The sequence below is a fragment of the Electrona antarctica genome (assembly GCF_951216825.1).
Source record: "Electrona antarctica genome assembly, contig: scaffold_1120, whole genome shotgun sequence".
In the NCBI taxonomy this organism is placed as follows: domain Eukaryota; kingdom Metazoa; phylum Chordata; class Actinopteri; order Myctophiformes; family Myctophidae; genus Electrona; species Electrona antarctica.
In genome coordinates this window covers 8614-21170 of record NW_027637595.1, presented here as the reverse complement: position 1 = coordinate 21170, position 12557 = coordinate 8614, and the positions used below count along the sequence as shown (strand labels likewise).

At 48.9% G+C, this 12557-nt stretch overlaps 1 protein-coding gene across 1 annotated transcript; it reads left to right on the top strand.

Moving 5' to 3' along the window:
* Positions 1–7791: 7791 nt before the first annotated feature.
* LOC306918793 (vascular endothelial growth factor A-A-like) lies at positions 7792–12322 on the top strand (the record flags this gene model as incomplete). Its single annotated transcript, XM_079531658.1, has 2 exons — positions 7792–8010; positions 12242–12322. The coding sequence occupies 2 exons, from the start codon at positions 7792–7794 to the stop codon at positions 12320–12322; spliced, it is 300 nt and encodes a 99-aa protein (XP_079387784.1).
* Positions 12323–12557: the final 235 nt, after the last annotated feature.

Genomic DNA, 12557 nt, shown 5'->3' with positions numbered 1-12557 from the left:
GTAGGCCACAGAGGACCACCATATTGATGAGATGTAGGCCACAGAGGACCACCATATTGATGAGATGTAGGCCACAGAGGACCACCATATTGATGAGATGTAGGACACAGAGGACCACCATATTGATGAGATGTAGGCCACAGAGGACCACCATATTGATGAGATGTAGGCCACAGAGGACCACCATGTTGATGAGATGTAGGCCACAGAGGACCACCATGTTGATGAGATGTAGGCCACAGAGGACCACCATGTTGATGAGATGTAGGCCACAGAGGACCACCATATTGATGAGATGTAGGCCACAGAGGACCACCATATTGATGAGATGTAGGCCACAGAGGACCACCATATTGATGAGATGTAGGCCACAGAGGACCACCATATTGATGAGATGTAGGCCACAGAGGACCACCATAATGATGAGATGTAGGCCACAGAGGACCACCATATTGATGAGATGTAGGCCACAGAGGACCACCATATTGATGAGATGTAGGCCACAGAGGACCACCATATTGATGAGATGTAGGCCACAGAGGACCACCATATTGATGAGATGTAGGCCACAGAGGACCACCATATTGATGAGATGTAGGCCACAGAGGACCACCATATTGATGAGATGTAGGCCACAGAGGACCACCATGTTGATGAGATGTAGGCCACAGAGGACCACCATATTGATGAGATGTAGGCCACAGAGGACCACCATGTTGATGAGATGTAGGCCACAGAGGACCACCATATTGATGAGATGTAGGCCACAGAGGACCACCATATTGATGAGATGTAGGCCACAGAGGACCACCATAATGATGAGATGTAGGCCACAGAGGACCACCATATTGATGAGATGTAGGCCACAGAGGACCACCATATTGATGAGATGTAGGCCACAGAGGACCACCATATTGATGAGATGTAGGCCACAGAGGACCACCATATTGATGAGATGTAGACCACAGAGGAGGACCACCATATTGATGAGATTTAGGCCACAGAGGACCACCATATTGATGAGATTTAGGCCACAGAGGACCACCATATTGATGAGATGTAGGCCACAGAGGACCACCATATTGATGAGATGTAGGCCACAGAGGACCACCATATTGATGAGATTTAGGCCACAGAGGAGGACCACCATATTGATGAGATGTAGGCCACAGAGGAGGACCACCATATTGATGAGATGTAGGCCACAGAGGACCACCATATTGATGAGATTTAGGCCAGAGGACCACCATATTGATGAGATTTAGGCCACAGAGGACCACCATATTGATGAGATTTAGGCCACAGAGGACCACCATATTGATGAGATGTAGGCCACAGAGGACCACCATATTGATGAGATGTAGGCCACAGAGGACCACCATATTGATGAGATGTAGGCCACAGAGGACCACCATATTGATGAGATGTAGGCCACAGAGGACCACCATGTTGATGAGATGTAGGCCACAGAGGACCACCATATTGATGAGATGTAGGCCACAGAGGACCACCATATTGATGAGATGTAGGCCACAGAGGACCACCATATTGATGAGATGTAGGCCACAGAGGACCACCATATTGATGAGATGTAGGCCACAGAGGACCACCATATTGATGAGATGTAGGCCACAGAGGACCACCATAATGATGAGATGTAGGCCACAGAGGACCACCATATTGATGAGATGTAGGCCACAGAGGACCACCATATTGATGAGATGTAGGCCACAGAGGACCACCATATTGATGAGATGTAGGCCACAGAGGACCACCATAATGATGAGATGTAGGCCACAGAGGACCACCATATTGATGAGATGTAGGCCACAGAGGACCACCATATTGATGAGATGTAGGCCACAGAGGACCACCATATTGATGAGATGTAGGCCACAGAGGACCACCATATTGATGAGATGTAGGCCACAGAGGACCACCATATTGATGAGATGTAGGCCACAGAGGACCACCATATTGATGAGATGTAGACCACAGAGGAGGACCACCATATTGATGAGATTTAGGCCACAGAGGACCACCATATTGATGAGATTTAGGCCACAGAGGACCACCATATTGATGAGATGTAGGCCACAGAGGACCACCATATTGATGAGATGTAGGCCACAGAGGACCACCATATTGATGAGATTTAGGCCACAGAGGAGGACCACCATATTGATGAGATGTAGGCCACAGAGGAGGACCACCATATTGATGAGATGTAGGCCACAGAGGACCACCATATTGATGAGATTTAGGCCAGAGGACCACCATATTGATGAGATTTAGGCCACAGAGGACCACCATATTGATGAGATTTAGGCCACAGAGGACCACCATATTGATGAGATGTAGGCCACAGAGGACCACCATATTGATCAGATGTAGGCCACAGAGGACCACCATATTGATGAGATGTAGGCCACAGAGGACCACCATATTGATGAGATGTAGGCCACAGAGGACCACCATGTTGATGAGATGTAGGCCACAGAGGACCACCATATTGATGAGATGTAGGCCACAGAGGACCACCATATTGATGAGATGTAGGCCACAGAGGACCACCATATTGATGAGATGTAGGCCACAGAGGACCACCATATTGATGAGATGTAGGCCACAGAGGACCACCATATTGATGAGATGTAGGCCACAGAGGACCACCATAATGATGAGATGTAGGCCACAGAGGACCACCATATTGATGAGATGTAGGCCACAGAGGACCACCATATTGATGAGATGTAGGCCACAGAGGACCACCATATTGATGAGATGTAGGCCACAGAGGACCACCATAATGATGAGATGTAGGCCACAGAGGACCACCATATTGATGAGATGTAGGCCACAGAGGACCACCATATTGATGAGATGTAGGCCACAGAGGACCACCATATTGATGAGATGTAGGCCACAGAGGACCACCATATTGATGAGATGTAGACCACAGAGGAGGACCACCATATTGATGAGATTTAGGCCACAGAGGACCACCATATTGATGAGATTTAGGCCACAGAGGACCACCATATTGATGAGATGTAGGCCACAGAGGACCACCATATTGATGAGATGTAGGCCACAGAGGACCACCATATTGATGAGATTTAGGCCACAGAGGAGGACCACCATATTGATGAGATGTAGGCCACAGAGGAGGACCACCATATTGATGAGATGTAGGCCACAGAGGACCACCATATTGATGAGATTTAGGCCAGAGGACCACCATATTGATGATATTTAGGCCACAGAGGACCACCATATTGATGAGATTTAGGCCACAGAGGACCACCATATTGATGAGATGTAGGCCACAGAGGACCACCATATTGATGAGATGTAGGCCACAGAGGACCACCATATTGATGAGATGTAGGCCACAGAGGACCACCATATTGATGAGATGTAGGCCACAGAGGACCACCATGTTGATGAGATGTAGGCCACAGAGGACCACCATATTGATGAGATGTAGGCCACAGAGGACCACCATATTGATGAGATGTAGGCCACAGAGGACCACCATATTGATGAAATGTAGACCACAGAGGAGGACCACCATATTGATGAGATTTAGGCCACAGAGGACCACCATATTGATGAGATGTAGGCCACAGAGGACCACCATATTGATGAGATGTAGGCCACAGAGGACCACCATATTGATGAGATGTAGGCCACAGAGGACCACCATATTGATGAGATTTAGGCCACAGAGGAGGACCACCATATTGATGAGATGTAGGCCACAGAGGAGGACCACCATATTGATGAGATGTAGGCCACAGAGGACCACCATATTGATGAGATTTAGGCCAGAGGACCACCATATTGATGAGATGTAGGCCACAGAGGACCACCATATTGATGAGATGTAGGCCACAGAGGACCACCATAATGATGAGATGTAGGCCACAGAGGACCACCATATTGATGAGATTTAGGCCACAGAGGACCACCATATTGATGAGATGTAGGCCACAGAGGACCACCATATTGATGAGATGTAGGCCACAGAGGACCACCATATTGATGAGATGTAGGCCACAGAGGACCACCATATTGATGAGATGTAGGCCACAGAGGACCACCATATTGATGAGATTTAGGCCACAGAGGAGGACCACCATATTGATGAGATGTAGGCCACAGAGGAGGACCACCATATTGATGAGATGTAGACCACAGAGGACCACCATATTGATGAGATGTAGGCCACAGAGGACCACCATATTGATGAGATGTAGGCCACAGAGGACCACCATAATGATGAGATGTAGGCCACAGAGGAGGACCACCATATTGATGAGATTTAGGCCACAGAGGACCACCATATTGATGAGATGTAGGCCACAGAGGACCACCATATTGATGAGATGTAGGCCACAGAGGACCACCATAATGATGAGATGTAGGCCACAGAGGACCACCATATTGATGAGATGTAGGCCACAGAGGACCACCATATTGATGAGATGTAGGCCACAGAGGACCACCATATTGATGAGATGTAGGCCACAGAGGACCACCATATTGATGAGATGTAGGCCACAGAGGACCACCATATTGATGAGATGTAGGCCACAGAGGACCACCATATTGATGAGATGTAGGCCACAGAGGACCACCATATTGATGAGATGTAGGCCACAGAGGACCACCATATTGATGAGATGTAGGCCACAGAGGAGGACCACCATATTGATGAGATGTAGGCCACAGAGGACCACCATATTGATGAGATGTAGGCCACAGAGGACCACCATATTGATGAGATGTAGGCCACAGAGGACCACCATATTGATGAGATGTAGGCCACAGAGGACCACCATATTGATGAGATGTAGGCCACAGAGGACCACCATATTGATGAGATGTAGGCCACAGAGGACCACCATATTGATGAGATGTAGGCCACAGAGGAGGACCACCATATTGATGAGATGTAGGCCACAGAGGACCACCATATTGATGAGATGTAGGCCACAGAGGACCACCATATTGATGAGATGTAGACCACAGAGGACCACCATATTGATGAGATGTAGGCCACAGAGGACCACCATATTGTTGAGATGTAGGCCACAGAGGACCACCATATTGATGAGATGTAGACAACAGAGGACCACCATATTGATGAGATGTAGGCCACAGAGGACCACCATATTGATGAGATGTAGGCCACAGAGGACCACCATATTGATGAGATGTAGGCCACAGAGGAGGACCACCATATTGATGAGATGTAGGCCACAGAGGACCACCATATTGATGAGATGTAGGCCACAGAGGAGGACCACCATATTGATGAGATGTAGGCCACAGAGGACCACCATGTTGATGAGATGTAGGCCACAGAGGACCACCATAATGATGAGATGTAGGCCACAGAGGACCACCATATTGATGAGATGTAGGCCACAGAGGACCACCATATTGATGAGATGTAGGCCACAGAGGACCACCATATTGATGAGATGTAGGCCACAGAGGACCACCATATTGATGAGATGTAGGCCACAGAGGACCACCATATTGATGAGATGTAGGCCACAGAGGACCACCATATTGATGAGATGTAGGCCACAGAGGACCACCATATTGATGAGATGTAGGCCACAGAGGACCACCATATTGATGAGATGTAGGCCACAGAGGACCACCATATTGATGAGATGTAGGCCACAGAGGAGGACCACCATATTGATGAGATGTAGGCCACAGAGGACCACCATATTGATGAGATGTAGGCCACAGAGGACCACCATATTGATGAGATGTAGACCACAGAGGACCACCATATTGATGAGATGTAGGCCACAGAGGACCACCATATTGTTGAGATGTAGGCCACAGAGGACCACCATATTGATGAGATGTAGACCACAGAGGACCACCATATTGATGAGATGTAGGCCACAGAGGACCACCATATTGATGAGATGTAGGCCACAGAGGACCACCATATTGATGAGATGTAGGCCACAGAGGAGGACCACCATATTGATGAGATGTAGGCCACAGAGGACCACCATATTGATGAGATGTAGGCCACATAGGAGGACCACCATATTGATGAGATGTAGGCCACAGAGGACAACCATGTTGATGAGATGTAGGCCACAGAGGACCACCATAATGATGAGATGTAGGCCACAGAGGACCACCATATTGATGAGATGTAGGCCACAGAGGACCACCATATTGATGAGATGTAGGCCACAGAGGACCACCATATTGATGAGATGTAGGCCACAGAGGACCACCATATTGATGAGATTTAGGCCACAGAGGACCACCATATTGATGAGATTTAGGCCACAGAGGACCACCATATTGATGAGATGTAGGCCACAGAGGACCACCATATTGATGAGATGTAGGCCACAGAGGACCACCATATTGATGAGATGTAGGCCACAGAGGACCACCATATTGATGAGATGTAGGCCACAGAGGACCACCATATTGATGAAATTTAGGCCACAGAGGACCACCATATTGATGAGATTTAGGCCACAGAGGACCACCATATTGATGAGATGTAGGCCACAGAGGACCACCATATTGATGAGATGTAGGCCACAGAGGACCACCATATTGATGAGATGTAGGCCACATAGGACCACCATATTGATGAGATGTAGGCCACAGAGGACCACCATATTGATGAGATGTAGGCCACAGAGGACCACCATATTGATGAGATGTAGGCCACAGAGGACCACCATATTGATGAGATTTAGGCCACAGAGGACCACCATATTGATGAGATGTAGGCCACAGAGGACCACCATATTGATGAGATGTAGGCCACAGAGGACCACCATGTTGATGAGATGTAGGCCACAGAGGACCACCATATTGATGAGATGTAGGCCACAGAGGACCACCATATTGATGAGATGTAGGCCACAGAGGACCACCATATTGATGAGATGTAGGCCACAGAGGACCACCATGTTGATGAGATGTAGGCCACAGAGGAGGACCACCATATTGATGAGATGTAGGCCACAGAGGACCACCATATTGATGAGATTTAGGCCACAGAGGACCACCATATTGATGAGATGTAGGCCACAGAGGACCACCATATTGATGAGATGTAGGCCACAGAGGACCACCATATTGATGAGATTTAAAATGTTTTGTTATTGCTGGATACGATTCCATGATTAACGTTGGTACCGTTAGGAGAGATAACAGGCAAACGTTGATCAAAATCACAATTCGTCTACATTCTCTAATTGTTTATAGACTGGAACCGGCCCTAACTAAGGACCACTGATTGAGAACCACACTAAGTGTTCATTTAATAGTCTCTCTCTCTCTCTCTCTCTCTCTCTCTCTCTCTCTCTCTCTCTCTCTCTCTCTCCCATAGTGATGTATAGTCTCTCTCCCACAGTGATCCCCTTCATGGAGGTGTATAACCGGTCCTCTCTCTCTCTCTCTCTCCCATAGTGATGTATAGTCTCTCTCCCACAGTGATCCCCTTCATGGAGGTGTATAACCGGTCCTCTCTCTCTCTCCCATAGTGATGTATAGTCTCTCTCCCACAGTGATCCCCTTCATGGAGGTGTATAACCGGTCCTCTCTCTCTCTCTCTCTCCCATAGTGATGTATAGTCTCTCTCCCACAGTGATCCCCTTCATGGAGGTGTATAACCGGTCCTCTCTCTCTCTCTCTCCCATAGTGATGTATAGTCTCTCTCCCACAGTGATCCCCTTCATGGAGGTGTATATCCGGTCCTCTCTCTCTCTCTCTCCCATAGTGATGTATAGTCTCTCTCCCACAGTGATCCCCTTCATGGAGGTGTATAACCGGTCCCTGTGCCGGCCCAGGGAGCTGCTGGTGGAGATCCTGGGGGAGTATCCTGAGGAGGTGGAGCACATCTACATCCCGTCCTGTGTGGTTCTGACGCGCTGCGCCGGATGCTGCAACGACGAGATGCTGCAGTGCACGCCCACCGCCAGCTACAATATCACCATGGAGGTATACGGACCCCCTTACCCACTACCCCCTACCCCCTCCCTACCCCTATAGCACCGCCAGCTACAATATCACCATGGAGGTATACGGACCCCCTTACCCACTACCCCCTACCCCCTCCCTACCCCTATAGCCCACCGCCAGCTACAAGAGGTACGGAGGAGGTACGGAGGGTCGGAGGCCATTGTTGGCCAAGCTCTTCAGCTCAACAATTCCACTCCCCTCAGTGGTTTTGCATGGCTGTGTTGTTGAACACATACACAGCTCTAATGACCCAACCTAATGCTCTAATGACCCAACCTAATGCTCTAATGACCAGGCCCGAACGGAATGCGCGGCCGCGGTGTTCCGATGAAAACCCCGCAGATTTTCAGCGGAAATTTAACCCGTTCATGTTGTAGTTTACTTTACCCAGGCCAGCATAATATTAACCAGTGGATGCATCCCGCCCCTCCTCCCCTCATTCTCTACTGCTGACTAATATGTTGGATGCTCTGGACGAAAATATTTAATATAGCTTTATATCAAAACTTCAAAAGCTGTCGGAAGTCTTTTTTTTCAAGTGCCGTATCTGTTACCTTCGCTGCCCTGGCTGCATGGCTGGCTGTCACTAGTGTCCAAATGCCGGTGCTCGCGCTCGTGCACAACGCAACAAACAAACTTCGGGAGAGAACGCCACTAAGCACTTCATGGCCACGGACAACGAGAGCAGCAGTCTAACTGCGGAGGGAGAGTACTGTTTCTGTTTGTGACATGACGTGCTGCGAGCTCGCAGATCTATGCTTCATGCAACGAATGTACCCGTATGTTTGTTCTATTAAAGGGTATAGAACGAACGTACCGATATGCTGTGAGCTTAGCCTGTTGCTAACGCGACCCCCCTCTTCTCTCTCTCTCTCCCTCTCTCTCTCTCTCTCTCTAACGCAACTCTCTAACGCGACTCTCTCTCCCCCGTTGAAGTTGCAATAGTTGGATCACTGCAGTGTTGCACTGTTCATATTAGCTGCTTTGATATTATAGGAAATGGCCTACCATACATTTTTTATTTTACATTTTGTTATTAGTATTTGCATCTGAACTTAGCCTAACTGTAGGCCTAGATACATACCATACCATAGCCTATTTGAATAATAATAAATAGGATAGTAAATAGTACTGTGACCAGATTTGACTGAGGGACTGCCATTGGATTTCTTTTCATGTCATATGAAAGCAGGGAATCATAGTTTAAAATGTATGTTGATTTTATTATGGTATTTGCCTATGGCAAATACCATGTAAAAAAAATGACCAGTGAGCACCTGCAACTGCACTTTTTAATATTTTATGAGGACTTGGTTTCAATAAATGAGTCCAGTACATTTTACAGGGTGCTAACTGTCTAACAGACCCAAAATGTGATTTATTCATTATGATCAGTTTGAAAAGTAGAAATATAGGCCTCCTTCTTATAGCTGCCTCCTTCCAATAAAAGCCTGGTATCAGAATCGGTTGAGACAAATAAAAGCCCCGGATTATAAATGAGGATTTACGGTAGATCTTAATTACTTTGTTTTGGTACTTTAAGGTTTATTTAGCATATTTAGAGTTATTTTTGCTATAAACACATTGATTATAGTCCTGGATAACTGTCTAAAACCTTAAAAGAAAAAAAAAAACACTCCGCAGAATCCCACAGATTTTCCTCCGGAGTCACCGCAGAAAAACTAATCTAATGACCCAACCTAATGCTTGGTGTTGTGCTATTTCCTGATGACCGTGCTACCTACCACCTCTCTGACCTACCTGTCTATGTCCTGGTGGTCGCGTGCTACCTACCACCTCTCTGACCTATAGTGTCTATGTCCTGGTGGTCGCGTGCTATCTACCACCTCTCTGACCTACCTGTCTATGTCCTGGTGGTCGCGTGCTACCTACCACCTCTCTGACCTACCTGTCTATGTCCTGGTGGTCGCGTGCTACCTACCACCTCTCTGACCTACCTGTCTATGTCCTGGTGGTCGCGTGCTACCTACCACCTCTCTGACCTACCTGTCTATGTCCTGGTGGTCGCGTGCTACCTGCCACCTCTCTGACCTACCTGTCTATGTCCTGGTGGTCGCGTGCTACCTGCCACCTCTCTGACCTACCTGTCTATGTCCTGGTGGTCGCGTGCTACCTGCCACCTCTCTGACCTACCTGTCTATGTCCTGGTGGTCGCGTGCTACCTGCCACCTCTCTGACCTATAGTGTCTATGTCCTGGTGGTCGCGTGCTACCTGCCACCTCTCTGACCTACCTGTCTATGTCCTGGTGGTCGCGTGCTACCTGCCACCTCTCTGACCTACCTGTCTATGTCCTGGTGGTCGCGTGCTACCTACCACCTCTCTGACCTACCTGTCTATGTCCTGGTGGTCGCGTGCTACCTACCACCTCTCTGACCTACACCACCTCTCTGACCTACCTGTCTATGTCCTGGTGGTCGCGTGCTACCTACCACCTCTCTGACCTACACCACCTCTCTGACCTACCTGTCTATGTCCTGGTGGTCGCGTGCTACCTACCACCTCTCTGACCTACCTGTCTATGTCCTGGTGGTCGCGTGCTACCTGCCACCTCTCTGACCTACACCACCTCTCTGACCTACCTGTCTATGTCCTGGTTGTCGCGTGCTACCTACCACCTCTCTGACCTACCTGTCTATGTCCTGGTGGTCGCGTGCTACCTGCCACCTCTCTGACCTACCTGTCTATGTCCTGGTTGTCGCGTGCTACCTACCACCTCTCTGACCTACCTGTCTATGTCCTGGTGGTCGCGTGCTACCTACCACCTCTCTGACCTACCTGTCTATGTCCTGGTTGTCGCGTGCTACCTGCCACCTCTCTGACCTACCTGTCTATGTCCTGGTGGTCGCGTGCTACCTACCACCTCTCTGACCTACCTGTCTATGTCCTGGTGGTCGCGTGCTACCTGCCACCTCTCTGACCTACCTGTCTATGTCCTGGTGGTCGCGTGCTACCTGCCACCTCTCTGACCTACACCACCTCTTTGACCTACCTGTCTATGTCCTGGTGGTCGCGTGCTACCTACCACCTCTCTGACCTACCTGTCTATGTCCTGGTGGTCGCGTGCTACCTGCCACCTCTCTGACCTACACCACCTCTCTGACCTACCTGTCTATGTCCTGGTGGTCGCGTGCTACCTGCCACCTCTCTGACCTACCTGTCTATGTCCTGGTGGTCGCGTGCTACCTGCCACCTCTCTGACCTACCTGTCTATGTCCTGGTGGTCGCGTGCTACCTGCCACCTCTCTGACCTACCTGTCTATGTCCTGGTGGTCGCGTGCTACCTGCCACCTCTCTGACCTACCTGTCTATGTCCTGGTGGTCGCGTGCTACCTGCCACCTCTCTGACCTACCTGTCTATGTCCTGGTGGTCGCGTGCTACCTGCCACCTCTCTGACCTACCTGTCTATGTCCTGGTGGTCGCGTGCTACCTGCCACCTCTCTGACCTACCTGTCTATGTCCTGGTGGTCGCGTGCTACCTGCCACCTCTCTGACCTACCTGTCTATGTCCTGGTGGTCGCGTGCTACCTGCCACCTCTTTGACCTACCTGTCTATGTCCTGGTGGTCGCGTGCTACCTGCCACCTCTTTGACCTACCTGTCTATGTCCTGGTGGTCGCGTGCTACCTACCACCTCTCTGACCTACCTGTCTATGTCCTGGTGGTCGCGTGCTACCTGCCACCTCTCTGACCTAAGTGTCTCGGTGTGAAAACAGTCTTTGTGTTGCTTGTTTGTTTGTCCGGCCTCGCTGTGGACCTCTGTGGACCTCTGTGGACCTCTGTGGACCTCTGTGGACCTCTGTGGACCTCTAGTGATCGCCTTTAGTTTGGTGTTACCTAACGAGGCTCGTTAATAAGTCCCTAATTAGGTCTTCTAATCTGGAATTAGTGTTTGTATAGTCAGGGTTTCCACGCTGGTCATGAATTAGTGTTTGTATAGTCAGGGTTTCCACGCTGGTCATGAATTAGTGTTTGTATAGTCAGGGTTTCCACGCTGGTCATGAATTAGTGTTTGTATAGTCAGGGTTTCCACGCTGGTCATGAATTAGTGTTTGTATAGTCAGGGTTTCCACGCTGGTCATGAAATTAGATATTTGCATTTACATATACATAGGCCTACATATTTGCAACGTGGTGAATTTGACTGAATCATTAATTCATGTCCTTTCTTTTGTGTTTGTTTTTTTACAGATTAAAAGAATAAAACCTCAGAGGCAACAAAATGATATTTTCATGAGCTTCTCAGAGCACAGCGCATGTGAGTGCAGGTAAGAACCTATAAGCAGCGCGCACGTACATACGCACACGCACGAACATGCACGCATGCACGCATGCACGCGCGCGCGCACACACACACACACACACACACACACACACACACACACACACACACACACACACACACACACACACACACACACACACACACACACACACACACACCTTGTATCTTCCATCTTCCTGGTCTGATGAACTCAGCATGTGTCCAAACTGACATTCAGAACAT